General features: G+C 42.1%; 1 protein-coding gene across 15 annotated transcripts in view; it reads left to right on the top strand.

Moving 5' to 3' along the window:
* The window catches only part of LOC118391984 (receptor-type tyrosine-protein phosphatase delta-like), a 377633-nt gene that overhangs the window by 351271 nt on the left and 6406 nt on the right, over positions 1-19956 (top strand). For all 15 annotated transcript variants that reach the window (XM_052459507.1, XM_052459505.1, XM_052459506.1 and 12 more), the window contains 8 exons: positions 1895-2014; positions 2326-2480; positions 15646-15931; positions 17217-17395; positions 17508-17634; positions 17893-18018; positions 19004-19158; positions 19701-19836. In XM_052459507.1, the coding sequence (XP_052315467.1) occupies positions 1895-2014; positions 2326-2480; positions 15646-15931; positions 17217-17395; positions 17508-17634; positions 17893-18018; positions 19004-19158; positions 19701-19836 (1284 nt within the window). The remainder of the gene's footprint in view (positions 1-1894; positions 2015-2325; positions 2481-15645; positions 15932-17216; positions 17396-17507; positions 17635-17892; positions 18019-19003; positions 19159-19700; positions 19837-19956) is intronic.

Here is a 19956-nt window from a genome sequence, read left to right as displayed (position 1 = left end):
CAGCATTTCTGATGATTTAATAAGCTTCATTGTGTAGCTAACATCCTTTGGATGATTGGCTCGAAACATCTGAAGCCCTCTCGGTATATTGCAGATGCTCTCATACACTACATATACAAAAGTATGTGGACAGCCCTTCAAATGAGTGGATTTGTCTATTTCAGTCACACCCGTTGCTGACAGGTGTATGAAATGAGTCACACAGCCATGCAATCTCCATAGACAAGCATTGGCAGTAGAATGGTCTTACTGAAAAGTTCAGTGACTTTCAACGTGGCACTGTCATAGGATGCCACCTTTACAACATGTCAGTTCGTACATTTTTTGCCCTGCTAGAGCGGCCCCAGTCAACTGTAAGTGCTGTTATTGTGAAGTGGAAACGTCTAGGAGCAACAACGGCTCAGCCGCAAAGTGGTAAGCCACACAAGCCGACAGAATGCAACCGCCAAGTGTTGTCCTCAGTTGCAACACTCACTACCGAGTTCCAAACTGCCTCTGGAAGCAACGTAAGCACAAGAACTGTTCATCAGGAGCTTCATGAAATGGGTTTCCATGGCTGAGCAGCCACACACAAGCCTAAGATCACCATGCGCAATGCCAAGCATCGTCTGGAGTGGTGTAAACTTCACCATCGCACTTCACCATCTGGCAGTCCAGCGGAATGATCTGGGTTTGGCAGATGTCAGGAGAACACTACCTGCCCTATGCATAGTGCCAACTGTAAAGTTTGGTGGATGAGGAATAATTGTCTGGGGCTGTTTTTTATGGTTCAGGCTAGTCCCCTCAGTTCCAGTGAAGGGAAATCTTAACAATACAGCATACAATGACAGGCCTAATCGCCCAACATCAGTCCCCAACCTCACTAATGGTCTTGTGGGTGAATGGAAGCAAGTCCCCGCAGAAATGTTCCAGCATCTAGTGGAAAGCCTTCTTAGAAGAGTGGAGGCTGTTATAGCAGCAAAGGGGGGACCAACCCCACATTAATGCCAATGATTTTGGAATTAAATGTTCGACGGGTAGGTGTCCACATACTTTTGGTCATGTAGTGAATGTTTTACTTGGTTGTTATCATTCAAAATACTTTCCTAAAGTTGTGGAAATGTATATATGTATTTTTTTAAATAATCTTTAGATTATTGAAATTGTGTATCCTTACTGCACCACATTTACTGCACACACATTCTGTTGATTATACACTGATAATAAGAAGAATCTATTCTCAGTTGAGTTTCAGCAGCAGCACCTTCCACTGTAAGATGAGGGTAGTATAGTGTATGAGGTAAGGCATCTGCATGAAGACTCTTTGAGTTCACCACGCTTCCCTTTTGCAGCGAAACGACAATACTGTAATGGAGGTTGTGTTTTATTGCCTGTTTGCTGGACAACAAAAATGCTATAACCATAATAAACGTTTGCCTGTAATGTGATTGGAAAACTGCAGTTAAGATTGTAATTACAGAACCTGTCAGGCTAATAAATAGCACAGTCGGGCTTGAGTGGAACGTCTTAGCTGGGCCTGTTTTCCTCCATTGTGAAATCACACAAGTGATCTTTGCCTCGCCTCGACTTTCCTTCATGAAGCTGGATGATCATGCGTCAGTTGCGTCTATTAGGGTCCGTATAGTTCCAACTCAAGACAGTCGTTCAGAGAGTTAGAGGACAGAAATGGAGCATTGAGGATCAGATCAGATCAGAACTTTTTTCATACTGTTGTTAGGGATGTGGGCACAGACTCTCTAAGTTTAACTTTTTGTACACTGAAAATATAGAAGATATCGTTTATTTGACGTACTTCAAACAAAGTAGTTGCGTCATGCCTCTATTTGTTGGAACCTGGCTAGAGACAGAGTTGTTCGAATGTTTGACCAAACCACTTATTTTCTCTCAATTTCAGGTGAAATGTGACCAGTACTGGCCCACGAGAGGGACGGAGACCTACGGCCTCATCCAGGTGACACTTTTGGACACGGTGGAGCTGGCCACATACTGCGTCAGGACATTTGCACTTTATAAAGTACGTTTTATTTCTTATTATTAATTTAACCGTTATCTTTATTTCACCTGGAAGTCAGACACCAAATTCCGGTCTGTACCATGAACTCAGAGAACTAACACAGTCCAACACTTTCCAAGAGTAAAGTCTATTAAACTGAGTTAAACTGAGAACCATAGCCACGGGCCAGTAGCTTTACTCTATTCCCCTGGCATCATTGATGCAGTGCCTTTGAAATGTTATAAAGATCTTTTTTTTTTTAAACTGGACCACACCTCCTGTCCACTAAAGGCATTGAAGTATTATTGACAGACTTTTCCTCTGTCTATCAGAATGGCTCCAGTGAGAAAAGAGAGGTGAGGCAGTTCCAGTTCACGGCCTGGCCGGACCACGGGGTACCCGAGCACCCCACTCCGTTCCTGGCCTTCCTCAGACGGGTCAAAGCCTGTAATCCCCCAGACGCAGGGCCGATGGTGGTACATTGCAGGTAAGCAAGGCTCCTGATTTTGCTATCATAGGCTATGTTAGCCTGCTGAGCTAAGGACTTCTGGTCTCAGACAAGGTTACTCGTCATTGAAGCGCTGTTCACTGAATCACAGGTGTAGATAAAGACACAGAGGGAGAGAGAAAGAGACCAGGAAGAGAGAGCAAAAAAAGAGGAGGAGGTTAGGAGGAATGACAGGAATAGATGACATGAGCTGCATATCACTGACTGAGAGCCAGAGGGAGTCCTCCTTCTAGCTTTACCCAATGTTTATTTTTTCTTCTTGATTTAAAGGTATTTACTACAACAGAGTAAGAATTACCGATGTCAGTGCCCTTGGCGAAACTTAAACATCCCTTCTCTACACACAGCACACACACACACACACACACACACACACACACACACACACACACACACACAACACACACACACACACACACACACACACACACACACACACACACACACACACACACACACACACACACAGACACACAGACACACACACACACACACGTCCTCCCCACACTAACATGCCGACATCAGAGGTCCACGAGCATCCAGCTTATCCCTGGGGTTATTACAAAACACTAAAGGACTTATTTCACACCCCGAATGAGAAGGAGGACCAAACTCCAGACAAAAAAGAGAGTTGGGAATGCAGCCGTCTGCATCTCCTCAGACTGGGGATTTATACTGAAGGAGGCTCTGCAGTGTGTGTGAATGCGTGTGCGTGTCAGGGTGAGAGAGAGAGAGAGACAGACCAAGAGATAAATAAAGGCAGAGAGAGGAGGACATAGGAAATGGAACTGAAATAGAGCGAGCGCGAAGATACACATTTATGCCGGAAAAAAAGACAAAAAAGGGGATTACCAAATAATTTTAATGACCACATGTTGGAGTTAATTAGACCTAGTCGCAGAATCAGTATGAATTGAAAAATCCCAACTTTTTACGGCGAAGCAGAATGCAGGAATTAATGTCACTGTGCAGATGGGTTTTTGAATTCCTTGCCACTGCATCAGATAAAGAGTGCAGAGCTTCAAATCCCTATGGAAGTGTCTCGCACAATCCAAGATCCCCCAATGCTTTGTCAGACCACCATTTTGAAAATATGATTTCACCCCCCTAATTTAAAAAATACCTAGCCACCAATCCACTGCTTTTAGATTTGTGTGAAGTTGTAAACGAGTACACACTTCAAAATAAGATAGATATTATTGGGACACACACCCTTATATTTTAGGTTATATAAATATTTTAACCTTTATTTAACGAGGCAAGTCAGTTAAGAACAAATTCTTATTTACAATGACGGCCTACACCGGCCAAACCCGGACGGCGCTGGGCCAATTGTGCCCCGCGCTATGGGACTCCCAATCACAGACGGTTGTGATACAGCCTGGAATCAAACCAGTGTGGCTGTAGTGACGCCTTAAACACTGAGATGCAGTCCCTTAGACCACTGCGTCACTCGGGAGCGTAGAGAATTTGTGAGATGGCTGGTCCATCATGTCCTCTATCTTACTAGGATGTTGATGGCGGCACAGACCATTTGCAAGTCTAAACAAAAGCCGTTGATTGTTTTGTGGCGTATAATTAACTGCATTGTACAGACCTCTGAGCTTTTAGTAAATTAGCTGGTCAAGCTATTGCTAGCAAAAAACAGGCCGTTTACCATTCTCCCTGTAAGAAGTCAGTATTGCAACAGACTCAGACTGACCAAAGAGAGAGTCATAGTCAGTGTGGTGTGGGTGTGACCCAATCCCATAGAAACATGTATAGTTTTCACACAACACAAACACGTGTACCATGAGTGTCATTTCTTTTGATGGTTTGTTTAAAATATTTTCCTTAGAGACTTTCTCTCAAACATGCATCGACACACAAAACACACGTACAATCATTTGATCTGCAATGACCCCTAGAGTCGAAGGAACATAATTCATTTGACAAACACACACAACACGCAAACAATCGTTTCATCTGTAATGGCCTTTTGGAGTGGGAGGAGCAGAATTAAAGTCTGACCAACGTGGACCGTGTCTCAAGACCTGCAATCGATTTAGTTGCTTTGTTGTCACGCCCGAGAAAGAGACGCCAATTTACCCAGGCTGCAACGGGACTTGCCTTGTGAAAACGTGACATCGTAGACAATGAGATGAGCTTAAGTGGTTGGTGTCCTGTTTTTAACATTGGCTTGTGCTTTGCGTCTTTTATTCATTGAAAATGGCCGCCTTTTGTTGAAGACATCACTGTTAGTGTATGGCAATTAGGAGCATTAGGGGTTTGAGTTGAATTTGTTTTTGATAATGAGTGATAAAGAGACAAAATAATTCCGTTGGATTATCATTGTATTACAATTTATTCAATTTGATGTTGTAGGACTTTCCACTGTATGATATACCCATTGCCATCACAGTGTGTTAAAAGTTCACTTCATGGCCAAGTTCTTTAGTCAAATGATTGACTAATGTGAGGTTGCTCAGTTTACAGTCTGAAGGTTGTTAGAGAGTAACTTTAATTAGGTATTTGTTCGATAACATCGCAAATCCTGTTGCCAACCTTAAATAAAGTGTCAGAAAGATTGAAGAAGAGAAGAAGGATATTATTAAAAGTACATCCATGTGTTCCCACTGAAGAACTCTGTCTTCCCTTCTCTCTCTCTTCCCTTCTCTCACTTTCCTTTTCTTTCTCTTCTCTCTTTCCTTCTTTTCCCTTCTATCTCTCGTCTCTTTCCTTTTTTCTCTCTCTCTCTCTCTCTCTCTCTCTCTCTCTCTCTCTCTCTCTCTCTCTCTCTCTCTCTTCCCTTCCCTCTCTCTCTTTCTCTCTGTCTCTCTCTCTTCCCCTAACTCTCACTCTCTCTCTCTTCCCTTCTCTCTCTTTCTCTTCCTTTCTAACTCTCTCTCTCTCTCTCTCTCTTCCTTTCTCTTTCTCGCTCTCTGTTCCCTTCTGTCTCTCTTCCCTTCTCTCTCTCTCTTCCCTTCTCTCTCTTGGCCTACCTCTTTTCTCTCTCTCCTCTGTCTGTGTCTCTGTCTCTCTCTCTTTCTCCCTCTCATAAGGTGAAGTCATTGTTTCGTGTGTGTGTGTGTGTGTGTGTGTGGGGGGGGGGGGGGGGTTCTGTGTCTCAACAGTTTCATGCTGTTCTTGGTAACCCATAGGGTCGATGACTGTTGTGCTCCTATTGGAACTGAGGCCGTTGAGGCATTATGGGCTCACAGGGAGAGATCAGAACAGATTCGCCGGCCCTTTCTGCAGCTCTTTCCGACACAATAAGCACCACATGTTTAATTCTGGGTTTCCCAGGACATAGACATATCTGATATTGGCAGAAAGCTTAAATTCTTGTTCATCTAACTGCACTGTCAAATTTACAGTAGCTAATAAAGTGAAATAATACCATGCTATTGTTTGAGGACAGGGCACCGTTTTGAACATGAAAAGTTATTAATAAACAAATTAGGCACATTTGGGCAGTCTTGATACAACATTTTGAACAGAAATTCAATGGTTCATTGGATCAGTCTAAAACTTTGCACATATCTAAATTGCACCTGGGCTGGAATAATACATTATGGCCTTTCCCTTGCATTTCAAAGACGATGGTACAAAAAACAATACAAAAGAACGGTTAGTTTTTAAATTTGTATTATCTTTTACCAGATCTATTGTGTTATATCCTCCTATTTTCCTATCAAATTTCCACAGACTGCAACGTGTTTCCTTTCAAATGGTACCAAGAATATGCATATCCTCGCTTCACGGCCTGAGCTTCAGGCAGTTAGATTTGGGTATGTCACTTCAGGCGAAAATGTAAAAAAGGGGGCAGATCCCTAAAGGAAAGGTTCTATCAATTCCCTGGGTCATTTCTTGTTTTCATGTGTATCTAAGTTATTGGCATTCAAGCAGGTAGAAATCTGGCCGTAATGACGTAGCACCGTGATAAAGTTGCTCTCACTACACTGGAAGTGGGAAAATGTCTATCATACATGTCAGATTTCAGTACTGGCCTATGTCATAACTTTGTAGGATGTCTTCTCTCGGATGAGCCATTGATCTTATGTTCGTGATATTCCTACCTCGAGAAATGTGTAATTTAATGGAGGGGTGCATTGCATGGTGCCGTTGCCAGAGATATTATAGAAAGGGGATAGGAATCCAATGAATGAAGGAACATATTACGCCCGACCCAGCAAACTGTCGCATTCACTTTGTCATACTGCATCACACGGTTGCTAAGCTAATCGTCACGCAATCCTTTCTTCGGGACAGTTGGCTTTTCACTAGGACCGGGAGGAAAAATGGCTACCTCTCTGTTTAGCGCAAAAAAATCACACTGAGAGCCAACAACTGACCACTTACGCAATGTGGACGTTTACGCTCATTCTTCAAAATAAAGGCCTGAAACTACATCTAAAGGCTGTAGTCACCTTAGGGAAGCCACAGAAAAAAAGGAATCTGGTTATTATTATTATTATTATTATTATTATTATATCCCTTTCAATGGGCAATAGGGATGCATAGAAAGACAGGGGTTTCAAAATAAGAGTCACTTCCTGATTTGATTTTTCTCAGGATTTCACCTGCAATATCAGTTCTGTTATACTCACAGACAATATTTTTACAGTTTTGTAAACTTTAGCGTGTTTTCTATCCCATGCTATATGCATATTCTAGCATCTGGTCCTGAGAAATAGGCAGTTTACTTTGGAAACGTTATTTTTCCAAAAATAAAAATAGTGCCCCCTAGCTTCAAGAGGTTAACACTGTACATGAAAGGAATGAGTGATTTTGGGTTGATTTTCATTAAGAATGAGAATGAATGTTTCTCATGCATCAGACATATTCTTTGGAGGTTGTTTGATTCATACTGTAACGACCCTGGGTTTATAAGCACGGAAATCGACCCTGTCGCACAAGCATGCTTTTGCGGCACAGTCGATAGCGTGCCGGACCTCGGGCTCGAAGGTCAAGGGTTCGAGACCCACTCCCTGCTGTTTCGTTACAATACTCTATATATGAATGTCTACCACGTCTAGTCCAACAGGTCGATCTCCAAGGCATTCCTAGTCGATCGCCAAACATTTCTGTAAAAAAACAACAACAATAAAGCCTTGCGTTCATATTTGTATTTATTTGGCTCAATCTGTTGATGGTAGGTGCACTTGATTCAGCTGGCGGCTAGGCGAAGTGTTCCGGCAGGCCCGGGGAGCAAATCAAGTGCACTATAGGCCTGACGCTGGCCAATCGGATGGCTTAGGTTACTGTGTCTGCAGTAACGTAGCATGCGTAAAGGAAAGTTAAAGAAATGTTGATACTGTGAGATTTAAAATGTTTTAAAAAATGACTAGGGTGACCAAAAATGTCTTACTCAGTACTGTCAACAGTTTTCATTCAACACTTTTATACGCCAGAAAATGCACCTTCTTCCTACGTCTACTGGTGCTACAACCAGTACTGCTGCTGTAATGAATGATTGGGAAACTGTATCGATAGGCTTGCACTGTTGTTAATAGCGGTTTGGGTCTTTTTAAATATCGAGGAATATTTCACTTTCACTGTTCATAGGAGAAACAACATGCATTTGTGCATGAGGCAGGAATAATGCGGCGCTACTCGAGTTTCACTATCGACTTGAACATGGTGTCCCTTTTCGGTCAGTAAACTACCTACTATAACCTACTAAACAAACCGAATTGCTTAAGTACTGTTTTTAATAGGTTAATGTTGGGGCGGCAGGGTAGCCTAGTGGTTAGAGCATTGGACTAGTAGCCGGAAGTTTGCAAGTAGCCGGAAGGTAGCCGGAAGGTTGCAAGTTCGAATCCCCGAGCTGACAAGGTACAAATCTGTCGTTCTGCCCCTGAACAGGCATTTAACCCACTGTTCCTAGGCCGTCATTGAAAATAAGAATTTGTTCTTAACTGACTTGCCTAGTAAAATAAAGGTAAAAAAAAAAAAAAAATGTTGCAGAGGCGTAGGTTCTGTTTTTTAAGTCAAGTAAAAAAGAAAATCTGAATGGTAGATCTCGGGCTCGTATTTTAACTCAAAGTGAGCTTGACTTGGTGACTTGGTTGGTGACCACTGGTCTAGTCTATCAGCACCGACAGTAGTTAAAAGTTCATATTAGAGTGGTGTCTCAAATGAAGAGGAGGAAGGAGTAAACATTAGTCTGACGGAAAGAAGTCTAGACTTCTGCAAGGCCGTTGGAAGTCTGTGTCTGTCTGACCTTGCTGCCTCATCACGCAGTGAAATGGAGTATTCTCCTTGAGGCACTTTGAGCGGCGAGACTGCGGTCGCGTCTCAGACATCACGTGATGGGTTAAAAATGTGTCATTGGCTGCATCTGAAATGGCGCTTGAAATGCACTGCTTTTGACCAGGGCCCGTAGGGGATATGATGCCATTTTGAACACAGCCAGTGTCTGCTTTTGAGGTTGTGGAGAACAATGTAAGCTTACTGCAAAACGGTGAATAGACACATTTTCCTTTATACATACAATCCTGTGTTGCTATGACTGTGCCTCTGATGCATCTGCTTTGCCTTTCAGACAGTCTCTTGTATTTAGTGCTGATACGCTAAAAGTCATGCTAAGTAGAAGGGCAGCATTTTGATACACACTGTAAATGTGAAGATAATTGCGTAGTCTTTCTGTGGTCGCCTTAATAGGCCTTTATAAGCTAGAGAGTTTGCATGACCGAACTAGATTTGGTGACAATACAACATGTAAATTGCTTTTACTGTTGTCCAGGCTACATCTACTCTGGGTCCAGTTACAGCTGTTTTTAACAGTGTACAATCCCCCCGTTCCCCACACTCTGAAAAAAAAACCTGAAACCACTTTAGCCTGCCGCTGATGTATGCGGACGGCCAAAGCAGCTGGCCGCGGCTGTCGGAGCAGCCAGAGACAGGTCGTTAGTGCTGGGGGGAACGTGGAAAACAGGCCCAGAATCAGGGCCAGCCAGCCCCTATAACTGCCAAACATAAAGAACCTCTCAATCTCTTGCTCTCTACCTCTCTCTCCCCCACTCTCTCTTTCTTTCTCTCTCTACCGATAACGGAAGAGGCGAGCCAAGTGGCTATGTCACTCCCCCCCCCCCTCTTCCTCCTCTTCTTCCTCCACCTTCCCATCTTTCTGGCTCGACGCTGTCACTCTGTCACTTGCTTGCTCACAGGTCATCACTCTCCGGGGTTTGGGACTGGACTGTGAAAGCGGTGAAGGATTGGAAACAGCTGGGGCTGGGGTAGAAAATGTCTCACGCTTGCCGTGTTTTCTCCCCCCGCCGTGCTGCTCCTTAATCCCTGGATGTGATTCATATCCTCAAATATTCCTGAGAACATTTCACACGCAATATTACACACACACACACACACACACACACACACACACACACACACACACACACACACACACACACACACACACACACACACACACACACACACACACACACACACACACACACACACACACACACACACACACACACAAACCAATCTCTTCTCAAGAAGCTCAGCAACAACCGTGAGCCTCTGCTAACTACAGATGAAGTCTGAAGTTTACATACACTTTGGTTGGAGTCATTAGAACTCGTTTTTCAACCAATCCACAAATTTCTTGTTAACAAACTATAGTTTTTCCAAGTCGGTTATAACATCTACTTTGTGCATGACACAAGTCATTTTTTCCAAGAATTGTTTACAGACAGATTATTTCACTTATAATTCACTGTGTCACAATTCCAGTGGGTCAGAATTTTACATACACTAAGTTGACTGTGCCTTTAAGCAGCTTGTAAAATTCCAGAAAATGATGTCATGGCTTTAGAAGCTTCTGATCATTTGAGACATCATTTGAGTCAATTGGAGGTGTACCTGTAGATGTATTTCAAGGCCTACCTTAAAACTCAGTGCCTCTTTGCTTGGCATCATGGGAAAATCAAAAGAAATCAGCCAATACCTCAGAAAAAAGATTGTAGACCTCCACAAGTCTGGTTCATCCATGGGAGCAATTTCCAAATGCCTGAAGGTACCACGTTCATCTGTACAAACAATAGTACGCAAGTATAAACACCATGGGACCACGCAGCCGTCATACCGCTCAGGAAGGAGACGCGTTCTGTGAACGTACTTTGGTGCGAAAAGTGCAAATCAATCATAGAACAACAGCAAAGGACCATGTGAAGATGCTGGAGGAAGTAGGTACAAAAGTATCTATATCCACAGTAAAACGAGTCCAATATCGACATAACCTGAAAGGCCGCTCAGCAAGGAAGAAGCCACTGCTCCAAACCTGCCATAAAAAAGCCAGACTACGGTTTGCAACTCATATGGGGACAAAGATCGTACTTTTTGGAGAAATGTCCTCTGGTCTGTTGAAACAAAAATAGAACTGTTTGGCCATAATGACCATCGTTATGTTTGGAGGAAAAGGGGGAGGCTTGCAAGCTAAAGAACACCATCCCAACCGTGAAGCACGGGGGTGGCAGCATCATGTTGTGGGGGTGCTTTGCTGCAGAAGGGTCTTATGCACTTCACAAAATAGATGGCATCATGAGAAAGGAAATGTACGTGGATATATTGAAGCAACATCTCAAGACTTCAGTCAGGAAGTTAAAAATGGGTCTTCCAAATGGACAATGACCCCAATTATACTTCCAAAGTTGTGGCAAATGGCTTAAGGACAACAAAGTCAAGGTATTGGAGTGGCCTTCATAAAGCCCTGACCTCACTCCTATAGAAAATGTTGTGGGCAGAACTGAAAAAGCGTGTGCGAGTAAGGAGGCCTACAAACCTGACTCAGTTACACCAGCTCTGCCATGAGGAATGGGCCACAATTCACCCAACTTATTGTGGGAAGCTTGTTGAAGGCTACCGAAATGTTTGACCCAAGTTAAACAATTTAAAGGCAATGCTACCAAATACTAATTGAGTGTATGTAAACTTCTGACCCACTGGGAACGTGATGAAATAAATAAAAGCTGAAATAAATCATTCTCTATTCTATTATTCTGACATTTCACATTCTTAAAATAAAGTGGTGATCCTAACTGACCTAAGACAGAGAATTGTTACTTGGATTCAATGTCAGGAATTGTGAATAACTGAGTTTAATTGCATTTGGCTAAGGTGTATGTAAAATTCTGACTTCAACTGTACCTTAAGAGTGGCAACAAAGCCTGTGTCGAAACACGCTCCCAAATCAATCAGGGAACGTCGGCCATTTTAAACGCAAGCACATAATGTTTTGCTGCAACAAATGACTCCCGTATGTGTCTTAATTCTCTCTCCCATGCCGCCTCCGCTGCACCACGGCACATTTTCCAGACTTAGACCCCGGAGACTATCTTAACTCAGTCTTGAATCTTTTTGCCCTCCCTTTTTTCCCCTTTGTATAAATGAAAAACAAATGCTCTATCAGGGGAAGAAAGGCAGGGGAGCGTGGCTCGTACCTCGTAGCCATGTCGACTTAATGAGTTGAATAACCTATTTACTTTAGAGCAGCCAGCCAAGGACTGTCTTGTCAATGCTCGGCTGGGGGACACACGTGTTTGTCAGGCGGACTGGAGTTCATACTCCTCAACGATGCCATTGTGAAGAAAATCGAATAAATACTGTCAAAAAATAACCTCACTATGAAAGTAAAAAAAAAATGTTTGTGTTCAAAACGTATTTTGCGTTGTAAAAAAAAAAAATGAAAATTTGCATAATATGAAAATTAGACATATCCTCAGCTGTCTGTCCTTGTCGTTAAGTTTATGCTGCAATCTATTCTGAATAGAAGTGAAACATTAGCGACACATTTTCCCTCTTTTCCTTTGACATTTTTTTCTGGCTCTAATGTGACAATGTGCCGATGGGATTCTTAATGAAGAGGCCTGCTTTTCAGTGCCTTCTTGAGAGCCATTAGGTGCTTTTAACACATTGCGCTGAGCTAATGGCAGTAATTGACGTCAGCTGCTCTACTCTCTTACAAAGATACCCGGCAAATTTATCCGCATCTCAGTGACACAGGGAAAAAAGTGAAGCACATTTGTTTGTGTGTGTGCCATGTTTGCGATGTGTGTGTTTTGCGTGTGCCATGTTTGTGTGTGTGTGTGCCATGTTTGTGTATTTGTGCCATGTTTGTGATTTGTGTGTGTGTGCCATGATTGTGTTTGTGATGTTTGTGTGTGTGTGCCTTGTGTGTGTATATGTGTGTTTGTCTGTGTGTGTGGACGTGTTCAACTTTTCTTGTGGGGACCAGAAGTCCCCACATGAATAGTAAACAAATAAACATTTGACCAACTGTGGACTGTTTGTGCTATTTCTAGGGGGTTTATGGTTAAGGTGAGGATTAGTGTTAGGGTTAGGAGCTAGGGTTAGTTTTAGGAGCTAGGGTTAGGGTTAAGGTTAGTTTTATGGGTTAAGGTTAGGTTTAGGGTAAGAGTATGGGTTTGAGTTAGGGTTAGGGGTTAGGGAAAATAGGATTTGTATGGGACTGACATGTGTGTGTCCCCACAAGGTTAGCTGTACAAGACTGTGTTTGTGTTTGTGCTTTTTGACACTTCAGATAGAGGTTAAATTGAAATGTAAAATGTAATTAAATAGTGATTAGCTCAGATCAGGTTGGAGAGGACTGTAGGTGGGGGGTGCTCTGTGATTGCAGTGTCTGTAGAAAGCCACAATGCAGACTGCAGACCAGCACGGATTAACAAAACGTACGAAAAATGACAATTCTTCAATAAAGTTTTTGGAAATGTTATTTTTTCCTGTTTCTTACTAAGAAATTTGACTCTCAAAAATAATGTTGTTGGATTTCTTCTTGGAAATGTTCTTAATTCCAAGATACAGTGCCTTCCGAAAAATATTTACACCCCATTACTTTTTACACATTTTGTTGTGTTACAAAGTGTAATTAAAATGTATTTAATTGTCATTTGTTGTTAACGATCTACACAAAATACTCTGTCAAACTGGAAGAAAATTTGTAAAAAAAACGATGAAAAATAAATCACTAATAATGTTATCTTGAGTAGATAAGTATTCAACCATCTGAGTCAATACGAGTAAGAATCACCTTTGGCAGCAATTAGTCTTTCTGGGTAAGTCCCTAAGAGATTTGTTCACCTGGATTGTACAACATTTGCACATTATTCTTTAAAAAAATATCTTCAATCTCTGTCAAGTTGGTTGTTGATCATTGTCATTTTCAATCTTGCCATAGATTTTTAAGTTAAAACTGTAGCTAGGCCACCCAGGAACATTCAATGTCGTTTTGTATATTTGGCCTTGTGTTTTAGGTTATTGTCCTGCCGAAAGGTGAATTTGTCTCCCAGTGTCTGTTGGAAAGCAGACTGAACCAGGTTTTCCTCTAGGATGTTGCCTTTTGCTTAGCTCTATTCCGTTTATTTGTATCTTAAAAAGCTCCCTAGTCCTTGCCAATGACGAGCACATGATGCAGACACATCCATGCTTGAAAATAATAACAGTGGTTCTCAGTGAAGCGTTGTGTTGGATTTGCCCCAAACATAATGCTTTGTATTCAGGACACATAAAGTTCATTTCTTTGCCAAATGTTTTGCAGTTTTGCTTTCGTGCCTTATTGGAAATGGGATGCATGTTTTGGAATATTTGTATTTATGTACAGGCTTCCTTCGTTTCACTCTGTCATTTAAGTTAGTATTGTGGAGTAACTACAATGTTGTTGATCCATCCTCCGTTGTCTCCTATCACAGCCATTAAACTCTGTCACTGTTTTAAAGTCACCATTGGCCTCATGGTGAAATCCTTGAGCGGTTTCCTTCATCTTTGGCAGCTGAGGTAGGAAGGACGTCTGTATCTTTGTGACTGGCTCTATTGATACAGCATCCAATTTGTAACTTCACCATTTATCCACCAATAGGTGCCCTTCTTTGAAAGGCATTGGAAAACCTGCCTGGTCTTTGACTCTGTTTTTGAAGTTCACTGCTCGACTTGGGGACCTTACAGATAATTGTATGCGTCCATGGAACTTATTATGTGACTTGTTTTAAGTACATTTTTGGTCCTGAACTTATTTAGGCTTGCCATAAGTATACTTATTGACTCAGGACATTTCAGCTTTTAATTTGTAATTAATTTGTAAACATTTCTAAAAACATTATTCCACTCTGACATGATGGGATATTAAGTGTATGCCAGTGACACAACAACATGTGGAAAAAGTTAAGGTGTGTGTGAATACTCTCGCTGAACCCTAAACTAATGAAAACAATTGAACATGTTTCATTCACTCACAAACTTCCTCTGAAAGTTTCAGTAGTGATTGTTTTAAACCAAAAAACATATTTTCAAACTGTCATCTCAGTAAGAAATGTGCGAGCATGATTGTCATTGCTTCGCAATATAGCTATCTAGATCGGTTGCCTAGCGACAATCCTCTAGAAGTTCGTAAGAAGATATTTGAGAAGTTCATCTTAAGATATTGTTGAGGAATTGCACTTATGAACTTCTATTTTAAAATTAAGCTTCTTAAGTTTTTGTTTAAGTGTTTTGTGAATCTGGGCATGTCCAGACAACTGCAGCCAAAGCCATTCTCCAATTCCCACTGGTTCTGCAGCACCACATCAGATTTGATTACTCTCAAAGTCAAAATGGTCAGCACTGCAGCAGCCAAGGGGTTGGCAGCGTGGCCAAGGTGTTAGAGTAGCCAGGGAACTTCTCAGTTCCCCACAGCTGACACAGGGCACCTTTCTCAGCATTGAACTGTCACTCATTATCAACCAATGGAGAGTAGTCATTCTCATAATGGGCTTACACAGCACAACAAAGCTATATTGGTTAGGGTTAGGGGCTATAATAAACAAGAACGTTACAGTAACATCTGGGGGCAGATTTCAGGAATGACCGTCAACATGACTTGTATCAAGTTGCAACTGCAGAGGAAATTGTGACGCTATTGGCCCATTATCTCAATAGAGTTCTTACCTCAAAGGTTATTCAAGTGTCTTGTCAGTCAAGCTGGACAAGCCACTAAAACAGTTAGGTCAAGTCATCTATTGTCAATGCGGCTCAAATCAAGCCAATAGCAAGTCAACCTTGTCAGTTCTGACCATTTCCCTCCCTCTTCGTGTGTATTTGGGGACACAGTGCTGAGGTGTGCAGCACAGAATATTGTCTCTTAAGTGTCGCTTTGTTTTGTCTTTAGTGCCGGGGTGGGCCGCACGGGCTGTTTCATCGTGATCGACGCTATGCTGGAGCGCATCAAGCATGAGAAGACAGTGGACATCTACGGCCACGTGACGCTGATGCGCGCCCAGCGGAACTACATGGTGCAGACGGAGGACCAGTACGTGTTCATCCACGACGCGCTCCAGGAAGCCGTCACATGCGGCACCACTGAAGTGCCCGCCCGAAACCTCTACGCCTACATCCAGAAGCTGACTGGGATTGAGGGCGGAGAGAACGTCACGGGCATGGAGCTGGAGTTCAAGGTGAGTTGGTCTGCGTTGTATTATTGCCATGGATCTTTTATTTATTTATTTAATTATAATTGGAAAAATCCACACAAAAATTCCATTTATTTTCAAGGGGAATTATTTTAGTACAGTGCATCTAGTTGTAAAAGTAGCTTGTACAGGAGGCTTACATGAGTAAGCATGCAATTATAAAAAATATATTGCAAAAGGAATAGATAAACTGATGAAGGGTGCAATGCTACAGACAAACAGCCAACTTAAAGATATTGGACAGCCTGGATGCTAACCCAAGACCAATGTGCTCCAGCTCATATCCTGCTTTATAGTTCCAAAGTGGCCATGCCGACAAAAGAGAAACTAGCTATATAAAGAAAATAAGAAAAAAAACATTCTAGCAAGCGCCAGTGACTTTTTATGTCCAATTTTGTCGGATCGCAAACTTTAATTTCTTGTATTTACTGAAAGTCAGAGGGTGGTTAGATATAGTTTCATGTGAAAACCCCAACCCTCTCGTTCCAACTAACCCACCGGTCATAGTCAGCCAGTCTGTGGTGTGTTATATGTGCTGTATGTAATGCTTTTTGGCCTTGCTTGGTACGCACCCCTAGGAGATGATACAGGTTAGATTACCCATGGCCCTGTCCACATCGGGCTTGCTGCGGCATGAATTTTTTTTGTTTAATCACAACATGCAATTCTTTGCTCCGCACTGCAAATCTGAGGAGCAGCAGTAGTTCCCTTGATTCTCCTTTACATACTTAAAGGGCAATTCCACCACTTTTGAACCTCGTTTTCATTATCTCCAGCACAATACCAGTGTCTACATATGTGAAAACGGCAGATTTATACATTTTATAGAAAAAAATATCAAGTAAAAAAGATATACCCGATGACATCATCAAAAGTTGAAACATTTAAAAACTCATTGCCTGTTTAGAAAATGTTCTTTAACTTTTAATGCAACCCTTTGATGTCAAAGAGAAGCATTTTTGGGGCCTTTCTTCTTATATTTTTAACCACAGATCATAGAAACGCAGTGTTTTCACATATGTAGACACTGGTTTGGTGCTGGAGTTGATGAATATGAGGTTGAAAAGTGTAGCCTTTTCACGTTCAGAATGTTTGGCAGCCCGAGAACCCATAATCCTACTAAGTCCTTCCCTCACTTTTGCCAGCATTATATTACACAAGCCCCCTGTTTTTAATGTCACCCTCAAGCCAGACACTAGGTAAATAAAGGAGAGAGCTGCATTAGCCAACAGTCACCTAAAGGCAGTGCTTCTTATCTTCCTCTCTGCAGCGTTTAGCCAACACTAAAGCCCATACCTCGCGATTCATCAGTGCCAATCTCCCCTGCAACAAGTTCAAGAACCGCCTTGTGAACATAATGCCATACGAGTCCACGCGAGTGTGTCTTCAGCCAATCCGAGGGGTGGAAGGCTCCGACTACATCAATGCCAGTTTCATAGATGGATACAGGTGAGGAGAGCTTCTTTCAACATGTTGACCAATGTGGTTGAATTATTGAGACTCCTAGTAGACCACTTCGACCTTGTATTTTGTGATTCTGAATATTTTTATATTGTTTCAGGCAACAGAAAGCCTATATTGCCACGCAAGGGCCGCTAGCGGAGACGACAGAGGACTTCTGGAGGATGCTCTGGGAGCATAACTCCACCATCGTAGTCATGCTAACGAAGCTCCGAGAAATGGGCAGGGTATGTCATGCTAAACTATGTTGTTTCCGTGCACTCTGTTGGCCATGCTAACCAAATGTTGCTAATACTTTAACATGATAACATAACTGACAATACATATAGAAATGAACTATGCGAATATGCAAAATAAATTGAATTCAGACCAACAATGGGCCATCGTAAACAGCACGTACAGCCATACTCTGCTGGAATTTCATTGTACCGTATGAGGTAATCCCACTCATGGGGTTGGTTTCTGTTGTTTTTCCACCGCTGCAGGAAAAATGCCACCAGTATTGGCCAGCAGAGAGGTCGGCCAGATACCAGTACTTTGTGGTGGATCCCATGGCTGAGTACAACATGCCCCAGTACATCCTGAGAGAGTTCAAAGTGACTGACGCCAGGGTAAGTACTATACTGTTGTACACCCGTCTTTTACTGTTCAAACGCTCACTAAGATTTGACAGTGCTATGAAGCGTTCCTGACTTTGTAGTTTTTGTCAAAATATATCAGATTCGTTGTTTATTGTGTGGAGTTTGGTCAAACGCATAAATCTGTCTACTTTGAAGTTTTTGTCTTTGAATAACTCTGTTTCATGATAAAAACTTGGCAGCACCCGCTACCATTTCTTTGAGCCATTTGATTTTAACGGTTCAGATTGAGACTTGGACTGACAGTTGGCCGACTCCTACTGACCGGGTTTTTTAACTGTGCAGTAGTCCTCAAGCCAACATCTGGGACCCACATCTAATAAGTTGTTTATACCGAACTGGAGGTTTTTAAATGAATATATGCAGAAATATATTTGAGGGAATTATGACATGTGTCAAAGGTGTAAAAACAAATACGGAGCATGGCAGCCTTGAGCCGCTGGGACTTAATTCCATCAAAGGCTTACACTGATAAATGGTGCAGGCTTCTCCTTTGTAGTGTGTGTTACACTGGAACCTCAATGGGATTGCTTCCCCTTATCAAAGGGATACAATATCACTTAAGTAATGCACACCCTCAAAGACAGCTTTTCAAGAGCCTGCCAAAGCTCAGGCACATCAAAGGACTTAGCGTCTTTACTATTCATATTTTAATACAGTCAGGTGAAAATTACAGATATCTTTAGTAACAAACACCTGTCTCTGGTGCTTATAACTTTGTGCCTCGCGGCTCCCTGATTCGTTAATGACCGATATTGATATCTTCAATGGAAAAGCACACAAAAGACAGCGTCATTACTGAGGCATATCGAGATTGTCCGTTTTCTTTTTTTCCTCGACTATCTTCTTATGTGGCCTGTTGGTCAAGTGCTATGTACAGGTTGTCTTGTCTTGTATCCTCTTGGCTTGACGTTCCATTCAAGTGAACACACTGTATTCTCTCTCCCTATTTGTCCAGGACGGACAGTCACGGACGGTAAGGCAGTTTCAGTTTACAGACTGGCCCGAGCAAGGAGTGCCAAAATCGGGAGAGGGCTTCATCGATTTCATTGGCCAAGTTCATAAAACAAAAGAACAGTTTGGCCAAGATGGGCCTATATCTGTCCATTGTAGGTAAGGAGCCACATTCAAAACAATATTTTATGGAGTTTTATATAATTTACAAACAGTGTATAATGATAAGCAAGTACAATAACAGACCACAACGTTTAATGGTATTTAAAAGATTTAGCTCAACTTACAGTGGTGCTTAACTTTGATGTTACCAGGATAAAAGATCAGATTAATGATCTATCCAGACATTAAATTAGCTCCCAGACACCCCACAGCAGTCCTGTGAGAAATCATGGCAAGTGGGGAACATTAATATATAAACAGTCTAGTGAACAAAGACAAATAATGCAGTTTGTTTATAAATAGTCTAGTCTAGATTGTGTTGTTTTGTCTAGACTGTTGTTTTGTCTGGTCATGTGTTGTTTAGTCTGAGCATGTGTTGTTTTGTCTGGTCATGTGGTGTTGTCTGCTCATGTGGTGTTGTCTGGTCATGTGGTGTTTTGTCTGGTGATGTGGTGTTTTGCCTGTTTTTTTTCTGGTCAGATTGGAGGTTCTCAGACTGTTTATTTTCTGTCTGATTATCTTTTTATTGTTTCTTGCAGTGCTGGTGTAGGAAGGACCGGTGTCTTCATCACCCTCAGCATCGTATTAGAGCGAATGAGGTACGAGGGCGTGGTGGATATCTTCCAGACAGTGAAAATGCTCCGGACACAGAGACCGGCCATGGTGCAGACAGAGGTGAGATACCCTGTTGACCTGTACTTTACACACCTCTCACCTTATACACTAACTATACCAAACACTAGGAACACCTTCCTAATTTTGAGTTGCACCCCCCCTTTGCACTCAGAACAGCCT

Source organism: Oncorhynchus keta, chromosome 13 (genome assembly GCF_023373465.1).
Source record: "Oncorhynchus keta strain PuntledgeMale-10-30-2019 chromosome 13, Oket_V2, whole genome shotgun sequence".
Lineage (NCBI taxonomy): Eukaryota > Metazoa > Chordata > Actinopteri > Salmoniformes > Salmonidae > Oncorhynchus > Oncorhynchus keta.
Note: the sequence above shows the minus strand (reverse complement) of the source record. Positions and strands in the feature narration are given on the sequence as shown.